At 44.2% G+C, this 23,853-nt stretch overlaps 2 protein-coding genes across 8 annotated transcripts in view; one reads left to right on the forward strand and one right to left on the reverse strand.

Annotated features, from left to right (window-relative positions):
- Positions 1–14,979, reverse strand: part of waplb (WAPL cohesin release factor b) — a 70,635-nt gene extending 55,656 nt beyond the window's left edge. For 2 of the 3 annotated variants that reach the window (XM_060939255.1, XM_060939253.1), the window contains exons 1-2: positions 14,731–14,979; positions 13,510–14,000 (exon numbers count right to left, since the gene is read on the reverse strand). In XM_060939255.1, the coding sequence (XP_060795238.1) occupies positions 13,510–13,978 (469 nt within the window). In that variant the 5' untranslated portion in view covers positions 13,979–14,000; positions 14,731–14,979. The remainder of the gene's footprint in view (positions 1–13,509; positions 14,001–14,730) is intronic. The other variant, XM_060939254.1, reaches the window with a different exon arrangement.
- Positions 14,980–15,077: 98 nt separating this feature from the next.
- btbd16 (BTB (POZ) domain containing 16) overlaps positions 15,078–23,853 on the forward strand; it is a 48,049-nt gene continuing 39,273 nt past the window's right edge. For 2 of the 5 annotated variants that reach the window (XM_060939256.1, XM_060939260.1), the window contains exons 1-5: positions 15,078–15,133; positions 20,782–20,944; positions 23,027–23,126; positions 23,512–23,606; positions 23,682–23,810. In XM_060939256.1, coding sequence (XP_060795239.1) covers positions 15,095–15,133; positions 20,782–20,944; positions 23,027–23,126; positions 23,512–23,606; positions 23,682–23,810 — 526 coding nt within the window. In that variant the 5' untranslated portion in view covers positions 15,078–15,094. Of the gene's footprint in view, positions 15,134–15,952; positions 16,156–20,781; positions 20,945–23,026; positions 23,127–23,511; positions 23,607–23,681; positions 23,811–23,853 lie in introns of those variants that run through there. The other 3 variants (XM_060939259.1, XM_060939257.1, XM_060939258.1) reach the window with 3 other exon arrangements.

Here is a 23,853-nt window from a genome sequence, read left to right on the forward strand (position 1 = left end):
TAGAAGAAATTCAAGTAAAACTGAGGTCGACTTGAGACTTTACATCTGACCTTACTGACTTTATCCACAATTTCCTCGCTCGTTCCAGCACTCATCTTTCTTTTCTTGGCCACGCTGTTTCTGGAAAAAAAATAAACACGACCACGAGACAACGAGATGGCGCAACCAAACGCGATACTGTTACATGATTGGCTATCAGCGTGTCAATCCCTATGCGTTGCTAGGCACCAGAGGATGAGTGCCTTTGCTCATGCAACCAAGCTTGCTTCGCAAGAACAGTTGATTGAAAGCGGACCTAAACCAGAGAGGGCTCTGGCTAACGCTTGTTTCTTGAAAAAAAAAAAAGTTCTATCGAACGCATTTTCTATTGATATCAAGTATGTGTATCGCGATACGTATCGTTATTTTATCGCCCAGCCCTAATAGCTCATAATATTTTTAAATAAAACTTACATAATACATAATACCAAACATTATCAAACTAATTGTATATTGGCATTAGGAAAATATTATCAAATTCAAACTTCAAAAACCATTATCAATCAGAATCAAATGACTTAGTACGTCTTCACACTGTCATATAATTACTCTAAGATCATATTTGTACACAAACTTATATATCAACTAAGCACCTTTACTATTTGAATATGATTAATAACATAATACTCACTTCTGTGTCTTCGTTTTGTTTCCTTTTTTCGTCCAAACGTCTTTCAACGTGACCACGCGTTTTGACATCGTTATGTTTGGATGAGACAGAACGATATGCCATGTGCTTTTGGGTATTTTTAAAACACTTCACACGATTGGTTGAGATACACTGTCTTCCGGTTCAGTGACCAATGATATAATAGTTCACAAAACTGTTTTACCCGCTAAATAAACCATTCGGAATACTTCGGTCCTTTCCGATAGGTGTGTAAACAACGCTATATTTACCGCAGTGCTTGCTAGCTGGTGCTGACAAACTGATACGCACAAGATTCAGTAAAGCGCGACTACACGCTCTCTACTTATAAATGCGCGACAAAATGAATAGATACGCGATATCACTCTCGTGCCCAAAAAGTGGATGTGCGACAGACAGATAAAAAAAAACACGTATTACGCGCCCTAGATTAGGCTCTGCAATTACGTTTTCAGTTTTATTAACCTCATATTGGCATATTAAATTACACTCGGCGGCCTTTTTGGTTTTTAGCCACGTTGAATGCGATTCGTTTGGTCCACGGCAGGCGCCGCTTATCCGTGCGATCTTCAAATGTGAAGCGTCGGCGCCGCCATTTTGAAAACTGTTTACACAGCGGCCAGATCGTTCCAATTTAGATTCATTTCGAGATTTGCCAGCTTCATCAGTGATAGAGATTACTCCATATGACTTCAAACCAACGTGGAGTAGAGAAGAGTTGGAAAGACGACAGGATAAGGACGAGTCCGTCACGCTGGTATTTACATCATTACTGTTGCACAATTAAAATGTGCCAGATCAGGCGGATGATGGGTTTTCAAAATAATAATAATACATGCATGTATTTTTGTGATAAATACATATTATACTGAGCGCATTTCCCACATAAGGTATTAGGCAGAGACCCGTCCACCCGTAAATTTGACGGGCGATTGCCGATTTCAACGGGCAAGTATACACACAGACGGATACTGAAACGGACGATAATGCCGAAAATTTTCGCACATGAATACTCCCACATGTCATCGGATAAATCCAGTTATGTTCCGCCCACACACGGACTGGCCATCGGGAGTAGCGGGAGTTTTCCCGGTGGGCTGGTGGTTCAGTGTGGGCCGGCGGAGAAAAAAAAAAAACAGTTGCGCGCTGGCCTTTAATATGATAAGCAATGTTAACAGTTTGTTAAAGAAACTGTTAACATTGCTTATCATATTAAAGGCCAGCGCGCAACTGTTTTTTTTTTCTCCGCCGGCCCACACTGAACCACCGGCCCACCGGGAAAACTCCCGCTACTCCCAATGGCCAGTCCGTGTGTGGTTCCGCCATCATTTACAAATCGTAAGAAACACAGTTTAATACGAAAAATACTGAAAACTTGAAATGAAAAATCAGAATATTTCATCGCTTCCGCCATTTTGGCCCGCACTGAATCTTGTAACATGCGGACTGAATAAATCGCGAATTCTGATTGGTCAAAAATTGCCAAACACCCTGCGTTGTAGTTTCCTCTTTCTTGGTGGGAGAACCGCATTTTTTTTTGCTGACTCACTCTTCTGGATCAAGATGAATCCCAACAAACGCCCCAAATTGAATGTTACAAAAATTGATTCGTTTTTCCACAAAAAGACAGAAAAGGTATGTGTGATACATTGATTAACAAGGGGGTTTCATTGGGGTATGGTAAAATAGAATACTGTTGGGTTTTTTTTTATTAAATACTGTAACTAGATCAAAAGATTATATACAATTCATTGTTGTTTATTTTCTTTTCTCTTTTGTTACCAAATCAAACACCATACATACATCTGATACATTCAGGAGTGAAACTGAAAAAAATACAAAGTAAAAATATGCAATATTTCTGATCAAAAATTACACGCCATTTCACCCTGAAAATGTCCTAGAATGCAGGAAATGAAGTCTAAATTTCAAAAATTTTCTGGGGGGGCATGCCCCCAGACCCCCCTAGAGGGACTTCGCGCCTGCGCCGCTCGTCTTCGCACCTGCGGCGCTCATCAGGATTATATAAAATATTATTTTTGACTGGTAATTTCCTTTTTCTGCCTAATACCCTATTCCCACATGATCCTCACTCGGGTTTCGGACAGCACTACGAAACGGCGTCCACACTAGATCGTGAGCAGGGAGCGATTTCGGACACGGAAAACTTCCCGCTTGATTACGTCAGCGTTCGAAGGAGGGCGTGCGAGTCTTTTGACAACGTTGGCCACTTTGATTTCCGCTGCACGTTTTCCTTCCGTCCTACGATTCGCGCCGAGTCCTTTTTCCCGCGAGTGCCGGCGTTAATTACTAATCCTTTTTTAACTTTTTTTCTATAAATAAATTTCCAGTATCCTCTTCATTTTTATTATACTGTCGCTTTCATTTTTGTACTTTTCACTTTCGCTTTCCTTTTTCCGTTTTTTTCCCAGTTTTTTCTCTTTTTTTTTTCGGAAGAACGCCGAGACCGGAAGCTTTCTTTTTCTCTCCTCCTGTGTAAAGTCCACAAGCGGAGGCCATCTGATCTGCTTTAATATCAACAGATCTTCATTTAAGGTACGTGAATCTTTTCATCATGGCACACCTTCAGCCTGTTCAGTGTGCTGAGTGCAGGATGTTTAGTCATTCTTCCTCCGTCACTAGCGATAGCTCTATTAGCTTTACTTGTGATAAGTGCAGATTAGTTAGCTCTCTGACGGAGAAGATTACAGTGCTAGAAGCGCGTGTCCAGGCTTTAGAGCAGGTTAGTGAGCGTGAGAACAGTAGTTTCTGTTAGGGAAAGTCTGGCCAGGCCTAAGGGTCCCATCTGCATCTCATCATTGCTGAGGAGTGTGCTCCCATCACCCAATCAAGCATCCAGCCAGAGCAGGTCATGATATTTTTTACCATATTAACATGCCATTGTGTGTTATGCCTGATGTAAAGACTCTCGTCTCTGCGAGCCTACCACACAGATTTAATACTTGTCATTTTTAGGGCATACCTAACAACCTGTGTTTTCTTTCTCTCTCTCTCTCCCCCCCAATCTGTCCCTCTGAGTTACATGTTGATCCTGGGATTGAGATGCTGGCCTCTTCTGCCCCTCGGACCTGCTTGATCCGTCCTGGTGCCCTGTGTCTGGTCGGAGTTTTATCGCACCGCTCCTGTGAAGGACGGCCCCATGAGGACAGTTGAGGGTTATACCTGTTAAAACTGTTAATATTATAGTCAGGCTGTCTGTTGTTGCCCAAATGAGGATGGGTTCCCTTTTGAGTCTGGTTCCTCTCAAGGTTTCTTCCTCATGTAGCATGAGGGGGTTTTTCCTTGCCACCGTCGCCACAGCCTCGCTCATTGGGGATAGATTAGGGATAAAATTAGCTCATGTTTTAAGTCGTTCAAATTCTGTAAAGCTGCTTTGCGACAATGTTTATTGTTAAAAGCGCTATACAAATAAACTTGATTTGATTTGATACAATGTCTCGCACAGGTCTCGGCGAATCTCGTTTACGGCCGTTGCTTTGGCATATGGACTGATATATTAGAGTGTATTTCAAAACACTCATAACTTGCTATAGCAGCGACAAAATAGCGATCAAAAACGCATTCCTATATTTTATAAAATGAGAAATAGAATTTTGATCATTTAAAAAAAAAAAGGGCAGCAAAGGGTCATCTCACACCAAATATTGACTTGGTTTCATTTCTCATGGCTTACTCATTACTGTTTGTAGTATTTTTTTTTTTTTTAAACGCGGAAACATTTCATTTCGTTATTTTTAAGCCATTTTTGGTCGACAGCATTTCTTTACATGTGCCTAAAGGCCAATTTATGCTGACAACCCAGTCCTCGCAGATAGCGTCGCAGACAATGTCTGCGTAGCCCCCCCACCTTCGCAGACGCTCTGCGCGCACCTCCCAAAAATTGTGACCACCGCAGAAGCCTCGCAGACAGCGCCGCAGACAAGAGGGCTCTGATTGGTCCACTCTACACGCACTTCCGCTTCCCTACTTTCCCGGTTTGGTTTGTTTTCACGACCGGCATTTTTAAAAACACGAGCGAAGATGGAGCAGCATGAAGAGCGGTTGATTGAAGAAGTACGTACATCTATACGACTCCAGTTCTAGTCATTATAAGTAACCGGAGGATAAACACTCCACTAACCACACCCACCAACTACTCCTCGCGACTTCGCGCCCCCGTGCGTTGTGCCGGTGAATAACATCGCGCACGCCTATTACTCCTCGCTCAATGATAAATTACAACTGTCTGCGAAAAGCTATCTGCGAAAGCCTTGTCGCAAGAGCATGCAGAGGCCTTAAGACTTTTGCACAGGACTGTGACAGAGAGAGAGATAAAATAAATAAGTTCATGCTCAGAGAGGCATTCTAGTGCACTTCCTGAAAAAGTCACTCTTTTTGGAAATATGAGTTGGTTTTTTTGCCAAAAGTTGCTGTGATTGAAGACTGCTTATAATTAAATATTCAACTATACTGGTGACATATTTACGGAATAAAACAATCAGCTGATGTTCACCAAGTGTCAGCTTTATTTTCGGTTTCAGCCATCCAATTACAAGACACGACTATCCAGATCTAACTCAGGGACCGGTATGTATTACGTAAGCGCCTCTTAACACGGATGGCACTTTACCGCGAGCACAGCGTAAGGAAGGAGGTAAAGCGGACTAGCGCGATCAGTGACGATCTCCACGCGGAACTACTCGGCCAGCTACGCACTGGGAGCTTATGTGGACGGGGAGTGGAGTATGTCCGAATGTAGAACATTCGCGTGGCGGAGTGCTGTCGCCGCCACGTAAGGATAAGAGAAAATTAAACAAAAAGAGACCACATTTTCAAGCTTGAGAAATCTTTTTATATTAGTGTAGCGGCAACACTGTGGCTGTCGTGGGAAGGGAACGCTGCAAAGTGACTAGAGGTCGACCGATCTATCGGCCGGTCGATTTAATCGGCCGATTTTTGATGAATCGGCATCGGCCGATTTTCTTATTTGGTCGCGACGATTTAAAGTCAGGCACGACAGCTACGTAGAACGCGTTGTGCAAAAGACCCAAGCCAACAAACGTTTCAGGAGTCAGCAGAGATAGCCTACAGGTAAGGCTTCAATGTCCTAAAGTCGTATATTTGCTCTCATGATAATTGTAATCTGTGATGTGTTGCTTCATTTAGCAAAAGGAAAAACGAATAGCATTTCAACTGCATCGGAGTTGTAGAATTCATCTCGAAACGAAACGTTGCGATGCGTAGCCTTGTGGCCACGAGTGCATCGGGAATGCGTCGACTACGTAAGCCCCCTTAACGCTGGTGACCGCTATGTTCCGATCTAAACCGTAGTAACGGACAATCTAAGTGAAAAGTTAACAAAAAGAGGACGCAAAACTAACCTGTGAACGTATTATAACATTGCCATCCCATGTCCATTCGTTTTCGCGATGTATAGAGATCTTGCATGTGACGTCACAGCCGATCCAGATTGTGACAGACGCCATCTTGTAGGTCAAGCGCCATATTCCGCCTTCTACTTCTGGTTCTACTTCTGCTTTTACTTCTATCTTTTCTTCTGGAAAACCCTACTATATACAATTCTACTACAACGGCTGTGGCTACAAGCTCTCCCTACCTGTGCACGGTTTTTATGTTTTTTGTGTGTTGTTCGTCTGTACCGGACTTCAATATCCACTACAACCGTATGGACTTACTGGACATTGGTTTCCAGCAGAAAATGACGGTTTGTAGCGATTTCCATCGCATGCACAACATTCTGGACGAGAAAAAAAAAAAAAAAAAAAAACATTCCGGACGAGATAGCGAGACCAGCAGGGTCTCCGTGGATTGTTATCGGAAGCAAAGCGAAGGAGGCGGTGTCGGGAGCGGAAGCAAAAGCGAGGCTGCAGAGCCGGCCTGTTGACTAAGCTCAGAAAACAGCCACTCAAATCTCCACTGCTAAGCCTCTATCTCTCCAACGCCAAATCCATGTAAACAAGACAGACGATTTGGAATTACAGCTGGAATTACCTTATTCTATTCTATAATCAGCTGGTCAGTGCTATACTCAATACTTAAGTGACTTACCCATCCAATGAGGATTCTTGTTTACAAGATGCCACATCTGAGTCGCTGACAAATCCTGAATTTCTGTAAAGATAACTGTGCAGAGATTTATAGGCACGCAGTGCTTCACCACTGAACAGCGAGGGAAAGTTGATGAGGTAATCATACACGTCCGGGTATTCCGCTGGCAGTTCAAAATCCGGTCGTGAAAACTCCGTCCGGTAAGCCATAAGGGTCACTAATCTGTAGATCGTTAATTTTAGACATATATCTAGTTATCTGTTCATTAGAAAAATGAGCCGTGTAGTCCGTCGGTTGAAATTGATCCATTCTGTACACGAGTGCAGCAGTATTCAGCGGTGTTTTTGACCGACATGATGGCGGTTGTGTACTTTCCGGTCACGTGACTGCAAGATCTCTATACATGTTTGATTTGATTGTGAGCCAGAGACCGATGCTAGACCTCCGCAGTTCCTATTTCCTGCACAGCATGCTGGGAGACGGAGTTTTATATTGTTGAAACGGAAACGTGTGAAAGTTCAAGGCATGGAAGTTCCACAGTGAAACTGTATAACTTGAACATGTATTTTGCCGTTTTGAAGTAACTATCTGAAGTTGTCACATCATGGAAGTCTTCTTGCACTCTGTTAGTCTATTGATGATTCATTTTAATACGTTTAAGTCATTAATTTGTTAATTCTTATTGTTATGATGAGTACAGTCATTTTTATATAATACATAATATTTATACTACATGTTATTTATAATGAATAAAATAAATGTTATGAATAATAAAATCTAAATGAAATTAATAATTTCTTTCATTAACATATAGTAACATTGAAGGCACTATTAAATGCTAACCTTGAATGTTTGTTCTGTTTAGGAATTGCTGTCTGATGGCTGAAGGAAAACAAACCCAGTATGGCAGCATTTTTGAATATTTCAGACTCAGAGTTCAGTAGTATTTCATTAGTAGCCTTTGACTTAACTGGTATTTATTTATTTTATATTTATTTCACATGTTGATTTTTTCAGAGTGTTCAATTTTCAATAAATCGTGTTAAGTTTATAAGTGTCGTGCGTCCTCTTACTAGTATGATATTTTAGCATGCCAATTAAGGACAATACGATAGCATATCGGCCCTAAAAATCGGCCCAAAAAAAATCGGCAGCTCATATCGTCCGACTCTGACCTCTAAATATCGGTATCGGCTTTAGAAAAACCCATATCGGTTGACCTCAAAGTGACCTGATACGCTGAAAAGGCCCAGTTACAGCAAAACAGTAGTGATGAGGAGAAATACACACACACAAACACACACACACACACACAAATATACAAGTGTGTACTCCGCGTAAATAAGTCCACCCCCTTTGAAAAGTAACATTTTAAACAATTTCCAAAATGTTGACAAGTTTAATATAACATCTGTTTAACTTATAACGTGAAAGTAAGGTTAATAATATAACTTAGATTACACATTTTTCAGTTTTACTCAAATTAGCGTGGTGCAAAAATGAGTACACCCCACTGAAAGTCTCTGGAGCAAAGCTAAATTGTAGACTACAAATGTCTAATTTAACAAGAATACAGTTGACTATAAAAGGGTGTTACTTAAAGAAAACCCATTCCCGTTTCATGCTGTCAACAACGGCACCACATGGAAGAGAAATGACAAGACCGGAGAAGAAAAAAATAATTTCTTTCCACCACAAAGGTGAAGGCTACAAGAAGATCAGCAAAGCTTTACTTATCAGTCAGAATACTGTCGCAAAAGTGGCACAAAAATTTAAGAAAGACGGAACTGCAACCATTTCACAGAGACGTCCAGGTCGTCCACGGAAGTTAACACCTCGACAGGAGCATCTTCTGATGAGAAGGGTTGAAGAAAATCGGCATCCAAGTTCACTGCAGTTATCTAAAGAAGCAGAAAGCCAAACTGGGGTAACTATTTCCCGTGACACAATACGGCGTACGCTGCAGAGGAATGGCATGCATGGATGCCGTCCACGAAAGAAGCCTCTCCTAAAGCCCAGGCACAAAAAAGCCCGCCTAGAGTTTGCCAGGGCCCATGCTGACAAAGATGAAGACTACTGGGACTCTATACTCTGGAGTGATGAGACCAAGAGAAATGTTTTTGGAACTGATGGCTTCAAAACTGTACAGTGTCGCAAAGGTGAGGAATACAAAGAAAACTGCCTGGTGCCTACAGTGAAACATGGTGGTGGCAGTGTCCTTATGTGGGGCTGCGTGAGTGCTGCTGGTGTCGGGGAGCTGCATTTCACTGATGGCATCATGAATTCACAGACGTATTGCTCTATACTGAAAGAGAAGATGCTACCATCACTCCGTGCCCTTGGTCGTCGTGCACTTTTCCAACATGACTAAACACACATCTAAGGCCGCTGTTGGATTTCTGAAGAAGAACAGGGTGAAAGTGATTCAGTGGCCAAGTACGTCTCCTGATCTGAACCCAATCGAACACCTATGGGGAATTCTGAAGAGACGAGTTGAGCATCGCTCTCCATCCAGCATCCAGTCACTAAAAGAGGTCGTTGTTGAAGAATGGGAAAAGATTGATGTTGCAAAATGTCGCCAACTTGTTCATTCCATGCCTAGAAGACTTGGTGCTGTCATTAAAAATCACGGAGGCCATACAAAGTACTAGATGGAGTAGTTTTTGTTGTGGGGTGTACTCATTTTTGCACCACGCTAATTTGAGTAAAACTGAAAAATGTGTAATCTAAGTTATATTATTAACCTTACTTTCACGTTATAAGTTAAACAGATGTTATATTAAACTTTGTCTTGTCAACATTTTGGAAATTGCTTAAAATCTTACTTTTCAAAGGGGGTGCACTTATTTACGCTCAGCACTGTGTATATATATATATGTATGTATAAAAATATAAAAGGGGGAGTGGCCAGACAGGAGACTGAAATCTAAAACGTGCCTGCTCAGGCTGTCTTCTTCAGCATTAACACCACTTTGTGTGTGTGTGTGTGTTCTGAAACTGTGCTCCAGCTAATCAGTGGCTCAATCGGCCAGATAATTATCTCACACCCAGGAGAGAAGGCAGACTGAAATACCAGCCGTGGCAGAGCAGAAATGTAAAATAAGCCCAGGAGAAAGTTATATGTAGGGCCTCTGGGCTCGGGGGTGTTTGTCAACCACGGGTTTGGAAGTGTGTGTGAAACTGCGGAACATCTCTCATCCTAAAGGAGGCACCACAAACACGCCAACTGTTCGCGTCTCATTTAAAAACAGCAACACGGGGGAAATTCCTGCCATGTGCTCGCAACCAAACCGATCATCGAGAACAACAGATAGATCCACAGCGAAGGCTTTTTATTTTTATCTCTCGCTGAGACATGAGACCGAGCTCCAAACTGACCAGCACCACAGCCACCAGCTGCTGCCGTTTTGTCCAGGGGAACGGTCAGGTTTTACTCTGTCGGGGTTAATTAACGCTGACACACTTCTCACACACAGCCAGCGCTGTGGGTCTGAGCCTGTTACCACCTGTAACGCTGCCAAATGCCAGTGAGCGACTCGGGACGAGTCTGACGCTCCCACATGGGTCGCTTGTGTGGGTCGGATCTACACCAATCACCCGTCACTCATTCCTGGGAATAAACGCGCACGCAGCGTCTGAGCTTTCCTCCAGCTAATCTGCGATAAGGTATCCGATTCCGTCCATCACGGGTGCGTTTTGCCATCTCGTGCATGCTGAGGTGAATCAGTCAGGGTTTTTGGTTGTGAGGTAATATCCTGGGAATATTGCGATAAATGATATTATGCTTATCAAAAGATACCATATCATCACTTTTTAAGAATCGTGCACACAGAGTGGCAGCGGCTGATTCGACTAACATTTTATACCCAATCTAAATCTGATTTTCAGCAGCAGGATAGTTTTTCTGAACTCCCGAGCGGGGTGATCTTTTCCTCATGATATGGTCTCCGAATACATCACTTCTGTCGGGTCTGGTAGAAAATCCTCGTACTCGAGACACACAGGACACGCTCTAAAAACGACGCTTTTGGGAAACTGGGTCATGGTGTAAAAGGGGTTTTGTTTATTAAATCAGAGCTATTTAAAAAAAAAAAAAGAAAAGAAACGAAACACTCAGGACGGGTGCCATAACAGGAAAATAAATCACCTTCGGAGTGCTAGTAAGGACATCGCGCGGTTGCGGAAGCTCTGAGAGTCTTATCTCTAGGGCTGGGAATCGATCCAGATTTCCTGGATCGATTCTATTTACTTAGATATTGCTGGATTGTCACTTTAAAGTAAAAACTGTCCCTATTGAGATCTTGCAGTCACGTAACCGGAAAGTACACAACCGCCATCTTGTCGGTAAAAAACACCGCTGAATACTGCTGCACTCGTGTACAGAATGGATCAGTTTCAACCGACGGACTACACGGCTCATTTTTCTAATGAACAGATAACTAGATATATGTCTAAAATAAACGATCTACAGATTAGTGACCCTTATGGCTTACCGGACGGAGTTTTCACAACCGGATTTTGAACTGCCAGCGGAATACCCGGACGTGTATAATTACCTCATTAACTTTCCCTCGCTGTTCAGTGGTGAAGCACTGCGTGCCTATAAATCTCTGGACAGTTATCTTTACAGAAATTCAGGATGTCAGCGACTCAGATGTGGCATCTTGTAAACAAGAATCCTCATTGGACGGGTAAGTCACTTAAGTATTGAGTATAGCACTGACCAGCCGATTATAGAATAGAATAAGGTAATTCCAGCTGTAATTCCAAATCGTCCGTCTTGTTTACCTGGCGTTGGAGAGATAGAGGCTTAGCAGTGGAGATTTGAGTAGCTGTTTTCTGAGCTTAGTCAACAGGCCGGCTCTGCCTGCAGCCTCACTTTTGCTTCCTCTCCCGGCGCCGCCTCTTTCGCTTTGCTTCCAATAACAATCCACGGAGACCCCGCTGGTCTCGCTATCTCATCCGGAATGTTGTGCATGCGATGGAAATCCCTACAAACTGTCATTTTCTGCTGGAAACCAATGTCCAGTAAGTCCATACGGTTGTAGTGGATATTGAAGTCCGGTACAGACGAACAACACGCAAAAATACACACAAAAAACGTGCACAGGTAGGGAGAGCTTGTAGCCACAGCCGTTGTAGTAGAATTGTATATAGTAGGGTTTTCCAGTAGAAAAGGTAGAAGTAAAAGCAGAAGTAGAAGGCGGAAATATGGCATTTGACCGACAAGATGGCGTCTGTCACAATCTGGATCGGCTATGACGTCACATGCAAGTGCTCCATTGACAGGAACAGCCCCATACGTGTTTGTGCATGTAATTTAACACCAAATGCCTTCTCCAGTGCAGTTTGATTCGCCGCAGGTTTAGCTGAAACTGTGTCGGCGTGGCGCCGGGATAAGTGGTTGCGGAGATTGGTTGTATTGCCACTATATTTTACCTCTATGCGGCACAGTCTGCACACTGCTTTTGTTCTGTCGACTTCGTCTCTGTCCTCGTAACGTTTGAATCCAAAGTAATGCCATACATCAGCTTTCAGGCCAGGCGGTAATTTTAGCTGTGCAGCTTCAGCCATCTCGCGTTCTTAAGTTTCGGTTTCGTTTGCCGGCACCCGCTTTTTATAGCGGTCCTTGCGCGGTCGAGAAAATAGTGCCTATAGCCACCTGGAAGAGATCGATCCACACATTTTTGAATCGATCTCATATTTCTTGAACGTGAATCGATATCGGATCGTGGATCGATCTTTTGAACCCAGCCCTACTTATCTCGCGCTTCACATTGATGTTCTGACCCTGGAGCTTATTCAAGTGAAATATACCACTAGCCTAGTAAACTAGACCCACCCGCCTAGCGGCCAAAAATATTTTTGCCTAGCGAGTGGGTCTAGCCTCGGTCCATATAAACAAAAACACCCCAGGCATCAAATCGTGCCCGCCAATCACAACGCAAGGTTTTTGTTTGGATTCTTTGGGCGGGCTTTTGCAGGAGTGACGACAAAGCTGCGCGACGCTGGAGAAAGTACGGGCTACGGGCTATTGAACAGCGCTCGTTTGACTCCGCTTTGGAATCAGTTTTAGAAGAATTAGACTTGGAGTTTTCGTTGAAACATGAGCAGGAAGAGGCTCTCCGCTCATTCCTTTTCAAGAAGGACGTTTTCGCTGTTTTGCCGACCGGCTATGGCAAAAGTCTGATCTACCAGCTGGCTCTGCTCGTAGCCAAAAGGATGGGGCTAGTTTGTGCAGTACGAAGAATTAATAAACAGCTTTGAAACATTACTTTTTGATTGTTTCTTATTTTCCCGTTATTTTAAATTTAAGGGAAATTATTTCACCAAACACCACTAAATAAAAACTCTCAAAAACAGTTTAAGCAAACCCTTGAAAAACACTTGAAAAAAAAAAAGTCTATGTTAAGTATGTGGTACAGACTCCAAACTTGTGGTCATTATGTCCAAACTTCTTAATATCTAGAACCTGTTTATTAATTAATACGCATTTTGAAAAATTCTTTATTTCAAGGCCTCCCCCACTGCTTTCTGTCGCTCTGACTACGTCACAGCTGCGCTGATTGGTCAGAGCGTTGGCCTATACGCACAGAGACAGTTTGAAAGACAGCCGGTTGTTCCTCCCACACCCTTCGGAAATATCTACGAGCGAGGCCAGACTAAATATTCACATTTAGTCTGGCTTGCCAGGCTAATATACCACACTAGCAGAACACTAGTTTTAACCCCCACCCGGAATGTCCTCCTACCTGATGCGGAGCTGGTGAAGAACCTCCCCGAGTCCTCCGGGACCCAAACAGCGCCCTTATCTCCACCGGGCGTGGCGAGCGTGTGGGTCGGGGGTCGGCCAGGCGCCACTGCCTCCACGCTGGCAGGCTGGTTCACTCTACTGTTCGGCTCCAGGGTCAACCCAGCTTCCACAGAGCCCAGCTTGGCCGGGGACTTGGACGCGTTCCGGGATGACACGGGTCTCGACTCGTCGTCGCTGTCGAACCCAAACGGGTCCTCGGAGCCGTCGTCCTCCGCTATCTTGGGTTTCTTGGTCCGGTCCGGTCGCTCGGCCTTTACGCCGGGTCTCTTGGAGCCCAGCTGGGCTTTGTAAGTCGTCTCGCCCCATTTGGTGCTGAGCGTGGCGCGCTTGTTGGACAGGACCTCGTCGAACTTGGACGTCCCGTCACCCGCCTTGCGGCTGTAGGTTTTCACAATCCGAGACGTCATTGTGAGGACCGTTTCATATTCTCTGCAGAGAGGAGGAGGAGGAGGAAGAGGCACAGCTGATGAGGAGAAGTTTCAACTCCAAACAACAACTCATCATTAACATTTAGACAAAAGTGTGTAGCACTCTTTACAAACATGTTAGACCAGGACACACACACACTTTATACATAATAAACACATAGTTAGCTGTGATTAGCTCGTAGCAACAAACTTCTGAAGTCAAAAACAAATGATTCTTTTCAAGCTAGCTAACCACTAGCATGCTAAAACAACTCGGCTAACTTATCACAAGTAGTGTTAGCTACAGCTAGTCAGTGTTTGGTAAACTCCTGTAAAACACCGACAGTGAAAACACAAGGCTGGGTTTAAACATTTAAACGCTACCAGAAGTCGGTTGTTCAGTTCCAGAGTCACGAAAAAAAGTCGAGAACATTCCGTTATTGTTTTTTATTTTTTATTTTTAAATAAACCCACACACACCAGGCGAGCTATGCTAGCGGCTAATTCACTAGCTCGGTAGCTTCTTAGCTAGCTCTGTATGAAGTTAGCTAACTTTGGCACGGCTCTGTATTTATTCCATTCCACCTCCGTAAATCACAGCGTTTATCTCTTTAACGCCTCGTAATATATCCAACGTGCAAATTCGTTAATTAATTAACAAATTAACACCGCGCTCAGCTTTATAAGTTCCTCAGGCTTGTACGCTAAGTAGCTTAGCTTAGCTTAGCAAAGCAAAGCTCGCGCTACATTACCCAACTGTCAGTCGCGCGACGGGCCTCCTGCTCCAGATCTCAGCTTCTCCACAATATAAACAAACGGGCACTGCTCCCAAACCGAGCCTCCAGGACGCTCCCGGGACCGGAACCACGAGTCGGTGAGATCCAGACAGGCGATCCGGCTCAAATCCCGAAATCTTACAGCGCAGCGTTAGGAGTTCTTGAACGCAGCTTTCTCACTCGATTGTATCAATTCTTCAACACCGACGGCCTCCATTCGAGTTCCTCCCTCCTTTTGCCCTTTCGCTCGCAACGTCAAACGTCATCACGTTCGACATCCGAATTCGCCCAATCGACAACCGCGAATTCGGGACGTCTGAAAAATGATTGGTTCGATAAAATGCCAGTCGGATCTCAACGCAGAGCACGCCAGGAACACGTACGCGTATTTTCCATTGTAACTTGGGAAGTGTAGTCCGTAAAGAATGTAAATAATGCCAGCCAAGATGTCGCGTTATTTTATTTTATTTCATTTCATTTGAGTAGTATTTATTTCTTGTGGCCTGAAAGAACTGAATCGCTTTGTGTTGTGTGCTTTTTCCGGAAGCGATTCCGTAGAATTAACCAGAGCAAAAGTATTCACTTCGACAGATTAAAAACAATCAATGTATTATTTATTTATTCGTTAATTAAATACGGATGGACTTTGCACGAGTGAGCATATTTTAGCTTCAGAAAGATGCAAGACTTTTATTTTTAGGTTCTCGCCAGAGGTCCTTCCTGTCATCCGGGTATGTTGGCCGGACGCGCCGTTAGCTAGTGAGCAACCCGAAATAATAATAATAATAATAATTATTATTATTATTAATAATAATAATAGAATCACTGTGTAGCTGTCCAGTTGAAACAATGACACAGAAGTGCAAGTAAGACAGGAAGATTAGCCACTTGCTAATATAACGTGAACTGGCTGAGCAGGAGCGCGGGGGATTATGGGAAGTGTATTTTTTTTTTTAAAACGAGCGCAAGGAGATAATATTTGGCAAAAAAAAATGTTGTAAAAAGCAGAAAAACAAAGCAATGCATCCATGTTGACTAATACAACTGGTCAGAGTTGCATTAAAAGTGAATTTTCAAGTGAGCCGGAACTGAACTTACTTTCGACATTCACTTCCGCTCTCAGCAGACTGTGTCGCCATGGTTACCCAGGCGCGCGCTGTAACGTCCCCCAGGTTTCCCTGTCAGTCTAAAGCTCAGCCATGACAGTTCACAGCAGTGTTTTGGTTTATTGTGGGTAAAGAGCCGCTCCTGAGGCGTCCTGTCCACTCCAGTCTCCTCTCCTTCCTGTAACCGAGCTCTCAGCAGGCAGGGAGACACTCTTGAACTTCCTGTCTTGAGTTTATTTGGAGCGAATTGAGCACAGAGATGCTCAGAGCTGAGCCCAGCAGGGGGGAATGTCGAGTAAGTCCAACCAAACTGACCTGTTTTTCCTCCATTTAGACTTCTGAGAACTCAAATAGGTTCTCTCTTTCAATCACAAGTGCGCTTCTGATCAATTTTACATTCCCCTGGACGTGAAAAGACATAAGGACTTGAGTCAGGGCCACTGAAACACACCATCTACACTTAGTGGTGCTTGAAGGTTTGTGAACCCTTTAGAATTTTCCATATTTCTGCATAAATATGACCTAAAACATGATCAGATTTTCACCCAAGTCCTGAAAGTAGATAAAGAGAACCCAGTTAAACAAACAAGACTCGAATATTATCCTTGATCATTTATTTATTGAGGAAAATGATCCGATATTACATAATCTGTGAGTGGCAAAAGTACGTGAACCTCTAGGATTAGCAGCTAGTTTGAAGAAGGTGAAATTCGAGTCAGGTGTGACTGGGCACCCTGTTTTGTTTAAAGAACAAGTTTGATCTTCACGACACATGTTTGTGGGAGTGGATCATGGCACGAACAAAGGAGATTTCTGAGGACCTCAGAAAAAGCGTCGTCGATGCTCAACCGTCTCTAAATCCGCAGTCAGACAGATTGTGTACAAACGGAGGAAATTCAAGACCATTGTTACCCTCTCCAGGAGCGGCTCCTTCACCCCTCAAAATCTGTCCCTCTGAGTGACATGTCGGTCCTGGGATCGAGGTGCTGACCTCGTCTGCTTCTCAGACCTGCCTGATCCATCCTGGTGCCCTGTGTCTGGTTGGAGTCTCATCACATCGCTCCTGTAGAGGACGGCCCCATGTGGACAGTTGGAAGGTCATACCTGGAGGACACGCTGGACACTTACAGTAATGCTTTTGTGGCTGAGGATGACCGTTGACTTGCTAGTTGTCATGAACAGTTTTGCACTCAATGAAGAGTTTATAACATCAACGAAACTGACTTCATGTTAAAACTGTTAATGTTCTAGTCATGTTGTTGCCCAAATGAGGATGGGCTCCCTTTTGAGTCTGGTTCCTCTCGAGGTTTCTTCCTCATGTCATCTGAGGGAGTTTTTCCTTGCCACCGTCGCCACAGGCTTGCTCATTGGGGATAGATTAGGGATAAAATTAGCTCATGGTTTAAGTCGTTCAAATTCTGTAAAGCTGTTTTGCAAAAATGTTTATTGTTAAAAGCGCTAAATAAACTTGACTTGACAAAGATCACTCCAAGAGCAAAGGACCCCAGGGTAACTTCTAAGCAACTGAAGGCCTCTCTCACATTGGCTAATGTTAATGTTCATGAGTCCACTACAGGCCTAGAAATTAATTTTTTTTTTCACCAGCCAGCCGGACTAGTTACCTTCCAAAGTAACTCGCCAAACAGAAAATCAACTCGCCAAAATTTGTTCATGTATGAATTTTACTTCTGTCAAAAATAACACAAAAGAGAGTAGTTACCATTGTTCATGACTAATGTGCATTTATTTCAAGACCCGAGTATTTTGATACTGTTGTTAAATACATAAATGAGAACAACACAAAGCACCATAATATAATATCAACAAATAATGATATATTGGAAAACTTGGCAACTTGGTGTATGAGTATTGAAAGCAAATATACTTACTATCATGACTTTAGCACCCAAAATATGTCCAACATGCTTTCTGTATTTAACCATTTATGAGAGAGAAAGCATTAGAAGATTCATATTGACTAAGAATCAACTTGAAAAAAATTAATCATTCCATAAAAATCGTATCGCAGCCAAGGCCTACCCTGCTCCCACGTTTGCTTATAAGTCCTTTGTCGTTTCTCCTTCTCGTACGCTTTATCGGCGGCCTTTTTCTCCTCTTCAGACCGAGGTCGCTTTGTCCCCATCTCTGGCGGTTTCTGTACACCTTTTCCACATCGCAACGTAGCTTTGGCAGATGCAGATGTACACAAGAACAAAAACACGTGTTTAAATGGGCAATAATGTGGCCACATTTATTGAATTTGATAACGTGATTACCGCGATATTCAACGAGATGCGTTATATGCATGCGCAGTAGTGAAAAAACCGACAGTCTGACTCGTACGCGATATGATTCGGAATTCTTCGGTATTTTCCGTCCTGACGATAAACACATCGATTAACACAGACACGGCACGCGCTTAATATGTGGCGGCTTTGGTTGAAGGTGTGTCTGAATCTTCGCTTCATATATTTTTTTTTATTTTCAACTAGCCAGCCGGGCTGGCTAGTGACAGGAATTATCCGCCAAATGACAAATTAAGTCGCCTCGGGCAACCGGACCACCGCGAATTTTGAGCCGTGCACCATCAGAAGAACACTGAACGACGGTGGTGTGCATGGCAGGGTTGCAAGGAGAAAGCCACTGCTCTTCAAAAAGAACATTGCCGCTCGTCTGCAGATTGCTCAAGATCGCATGGACAAGCCAGAAGACTATTGGGAAAATGTTTTGTGGACGGATGAGAACAAAATAGAACTTTTTGGTTTAAATGAGAAGCGTTATGTTTGGAGACGAACGCTCATGTGCGGATGCTGTTTTGGACTTCAGTTCAGCGTTCAGTACTATCATTCCACAGCATCTGGTGAACAAACTGGGTCCCCTGGGCTTCAGCACCCCCCTATGCAACTGGCTGCTGGACTTCCTCACTGAAAGACCACAGTCAGTGCGGGTCGGACAGAACACCTCCACTGTCCTCACCCTCAGCACAGGCTCCCCTCAGGGCTGTGTTCTGAGCCCTCTGATGACACACGACTGTGTCCCCAGGGCTACCAGCAACCATATTGTGAAGTTTGCGGATGACAGAACAGTGGTGGGCCTCATCAGGGACGATGATGACCTGGCTTGTAGAAAGGAGGTGGAGCAGTTGGTGGGCTGGTGCAGGGAAAACAACCTGATCCTGAACGTGGACAAAACTAAAGAGATCATTGTTGACTTCATGAACCCAGCCACGCTCCACTTCTCCTCAACAACACGGCCGTGGAGGTGGTCAATTGCACCAAGCTCCTGGGGATGCACATCACAGACAACTTCACCTGGTCTGTGAACACCGCATCACTGGTCAAGAAGGCACAGCAACGTCTGCACTTCCTGCGTAGGATGAGAAGAGCCCACCTGCCCCGCCCATCCTCACTGCATTCTACAGAAGCACCAAAGAGAGCGTTCTAACCAGCTGCATCTCTGTGTGGTGTAGAGGCTGCAGTGCCTCTGACTGGAAGAATGTGAGGAGAGTGGTGAGGACAGCCGAGAAAATCATTGGGACTTCTCTTCCCTCCGTTCAGGATATTGCACCAAGGCGTTGCATTTCTCAAGCCAGAAACATCATCAGTGACCCCTCACATCCTCATTATGGACTGTTCTCCTCTCTGACCTCTGGAAAGAGGTTCCGCAGCATTCGGTGCAGGACCACCAGGTTCTGTAACAGCTTTTTCCCCCAGGTCATCAGACTGCTGAACTCCAAACCCAGACTCTAAGCTTCTGAACATTCCAAATTCCACAGGAATTTGCACTTTATAATATTTCTTCAGCTGCATAATTTAATTTCATACACTTCATATTTATTTCTGTGCTGAGCCAATTTGCAACGAAGTTTCGTTTGGCGTACACCTGTTGCATATTGAATGACAATAAAGGTTGTCTAAGTCTAAGAAAGGAAAACGCTGCATTCCAGCATAAGAACCTTATCCCATCTGTGAAACATGGTGGTGGTAGTATCATGGTTTGGGCCTGTTTTGCTGCATCTGGGCCAGGACGGCTTGCCATCATTGATGGAACAATGAATTCTGAATTATACCAATGAATTCTAAAGGAAAATGTCAGGACATCTGTCCATGAACTGAATCTCAAGAGAAGGTGGGTCATGCAGCAAGACAACGACCCTAAGCACACAAGTCGTTCTACCAAAGAATGCTTAAAGAAGAATAAAGTCAATGTTTTGGAATGGCCAAGTCAAAGTCCTGACCTTAATCCAATGGAAATGTTGTGGAAGGACCTGAAGCGAGCAGTTCATGTGAGGAAACCCACCAACATCCCAGAGTTGAAGCTGTTCTGTATGGAGGAATGGGCTAAAATTCCTCCAAGCCGGTGTGCAGGACTGATCAACAGTTACCGCAAACGTTTAGTTGCAGTTATTGCTGCACAAGGGGGTCACACCAGATACTGAAAGCAAAGGTTCACATACTTTTGCCACTCACAGCTATGTAATGATCATGTTTTAGGTCATATTTATGCAGAAATATAGATGATTCTAAAGGATTCACAAACTTTCAAGCACCACTGTATCACTTTAATCTCCTTCTGTCTTCATTACTGAACACTTATGAAAGGAAAATAATCAACGACAGGGTGCTGCCTCAGGAAAAGCGGGGTGTTTTCTATGACCGCGCGACCCTAGGTGTCATTAATATTCATTTTCAATCACAGCTACGTGCCTAATTAAAGAAAAACTTTTTGTACTTTTTATCCGTTTAGTGTTGTGGAAGGTCTCTGTCCTGAACTTAAAGTTAATACAGCATCACTTCTGACTGATACTGAAACCGGCGCAGACGCTGGAGACTCCTTCCATTATCTTTTTTTTTTTTTAAATCTTGTCGTTTTTGTGCGTATTGAGTGTACATCCGTTCTGTTAATGTGTGTAAAATTGCAGATGTGTGTTGGTTTAGCTGGACGGCAGCGCCGACAGACCGGACACACAAACCGCTGGCGGTTGGCTCCGCCCACCCCAGGAGATTTCCTGGGTCAGTCCCAGGTACGGAGAGTGATGAGGTCGGGGATCTGCGTCCACAGCCCTCACAGATCCACGAAATCAGGTGAGCCTGTTTCGGTCAGCCGAGTTCTTAAATTGGTAGCGCTCATCGTTTACACCGAGGGTTTGGGAAAAGACGCAGAGTGTGAAAGCGGTGTCATGGCGTGAGGGTTGATTTTGAACCCTGTTTGTCTCGCACCATCACCAGCAGTGTCTCTGTGAGGCCACGGGGGAGTGTTTTGGCAGATGGCCGTGCCGTATCAGTGCCACACCACAGTGGGTGACCCCGGACCCCACACACTCTCTCTCTCTCTGTGTGTGTGCATGTGTGTGAAGCAGCTCTGCCAAGATGGTGCCATGGAGCTGGCAGCAGCGCTGAACCGTTCTCCTGGAGAGCTGGCACAGGAGTTTATAAGAAATGCAAATGATCATGCCAAGGCAGAAAAGAAGAAGACAATATGGCTTTTGAAATCAGTGCCAGGTTTTAGCTGACGGCCGTGCAGGGTGCAAACGTCCGAGTCCAGTCTGAAAAAGATTACCGAGCATATCTGATATCGGCTCATACGAGTGACAGCACTGGAGCAAAACAATGAGTGAACGATTGAACAGGTGGAGCGCGTCTGGATGAATCGACAGCGCATATCTTCTGCAAAATCGGAGGTTTTTTTTTTCTTTCCCTCTTGGGAAAATGATAAAAAATTTTTTTTTAGCGACTCGTTCTATGCTCGTCTTCCGTTAGTCCAGTTAAAGCTAGACCGCCTTTCGGATTTTTCAAGTGTACGTCATGAAAAGAATTATTTTTGAAAAGAAAATCTTTTTGTTTAGTGGACCGAAAGCTACTGAATTCGATTCACAGACTTCCATTTTTATTATTTAAAAAAAAATGGAACAGTGAATGAATTTAAGGCCACATGGCCCGAAATTCTCCGCTTTTTTTTCCTGCTTCACCATGACCCAATACAAGATACGCTACGTCATGCATTGCATCGCATTACATCACATCACGTGGTGGGCTTTCCCCGTTCGCGCAAGGCATCATGGGCTACAAATTTGAAATGGGAGAGAAAACTCGAGGACGCTAATGAAACGTGAAAGACCGACTACGGTAATGGAAAGCGAGAAGAAAAGACGTTATGGAAAGGAAATGCAGGACCAAACTAATAAATATCGGCGCTTAGCGAGAACCTTGGTGCACGGTCAACCCAGAAGAAGAAGAAGAAGGTAAACCTGCGCATGCGGACACACACGGACTTCCTCTGTCTGCTTGACTGCGCGAAGTGAGCGGTTTCATGCACATTATTTGCCTTAAATTAAACAACTTCCCAGCCACAGAATAGCCTGGTTTATTTTTATATATAACAGAAATAAACATATCACAATAACCGAATTTCAAAGCGAACTAAATTTCCCTGATTTTTTTTATGAAATCGAAAGGCTGTATAGCTTTAAAAGCAGCTGAAAAAACCCTCTTCGGTCGTGTTATAAACTCTTTACTGTTCTCCGGTGTGTTTAGATTGGGAGGGGGGCGTGGCACGGCGTATCTCAAGCACGACGTCAGTCTGATTTCCGGTTACAAAAGGAAACATGCTAGTAGTACTCGAGTCTGACTCGTGACTTGACTCGGACTCGGACTCACACGTTAAATTGGAGACGAGGACTCGGATTTTTCCGTTATTTTTTGTAATAATTTGACCGAAGATATTTCTATCTCCATTAAACGTTCTACTAATTTGCACGCAAGTGCCGACAGGACAAAAATCCGAGTCCGAGTCCCCTGCCACGTGGCCCCGTGGTGTCAGAATCAAAGCTGACATGCTAAGACATCATGCTAAGTTGACATGGATGCTTAAAATTAGCACCACGACCTTTTTCCGAAATATTCCTGAAGGAAGATTTTTTTTTTTTTTGAATGTATTGTATGGTACGGGACATACATCCTCACGCTACTCGGATCCGTAGTGGACTCGACTCGAAATTTTCTTTCGTGACTCGGGCTTAAACACTGGGGACTCGAGGTTTAGTGACTCGACTGGCTGATCTACAGGACTCTCAGGAGGTTTTGCAATGTGAATGAAACCTATTTCTATCTCTCTCTCTCACACACACACACAGCAGTTCTTTTTTCACACGTCTGTTTGTATTCCAGTGGACACACTCCAGCAGCGGCGTGACGACGCCCCGAGCCAGCCGCCACCACCGCCGTCGCCTCCTCCTCCTCTTCAGGCCCTCACACCCGCCGAACTCTGGTATGATGCTTAGAAAAGAGCTTAGAAAGCTCCTTCTGCTCTCAGGGGGGTGGATTTCATGCCCACGAGGCCACACGCTATCCTTCTGGAAGAGGATCGTCTTTGATTTGGCGTGTCTCTGCACACAATGGGTCTGTAAAGAGGGTGGTGTTAGGGGAGGGGGGTGGACTCGACCCGTGCCAACCATCACAGGCTCGCACAGCACCTCAGAGTGCAGAAGTGTCTGGAAACCTGGTTTTCAGCTGCACTGTAAAAATACAGTGACACGTTTACGACTTCAGTTCTGCACTGAAATAAAATATTCACCTGGGAATATGGTGTGTGTGTGTGTGTGTGTGTGTGTGTGTGTGTGTGTGTGTTTGATCGGCTTGAACTTTCTCCCCAGTATGTCGCAGAACATCCAGCTGTCGCACACACCTGCAAATCCTGAACACGCGTTCCACATCATCTCTCAGCAGGTGGTCCAGGACGCTCAACCAGGTAACGCCAGTTCATACGAATGCAGGTGTTTATAAATGTGCACACACTCGTTTTTTTTTTTTTGTCCGTTTCCAGATGCAGTGCTGGAGTGTTTCGGGAGCATGTGGGAGCTGCACTGTCCGTACCTGTGTGAATCCGAGACCCTCGCTGAGCTCTACAGGAAGTCCAAGGAGCAAAGATACACGCTGCTCCAGGAACGAACCAGTGAGTGGATCAGTGCAAACACGACGACGTTTTTACGTCATCG

Source organism: Neoarius graeffei, chromosome 14 (genome assembly GCF_027579695.1).
Source record: "Neoarius graeffei isolate fNeoGra1 chromosome 14, fNeoGra1.pri, whole genome shotgun sequence".
Classification (NCBI taxonomy): domain Eukaryota; kingdom Metazoa; phylum Chordata; class Actinopteri; order Siluriformes; family Ariidae; genus Neoarius; species Neoarius graeffei.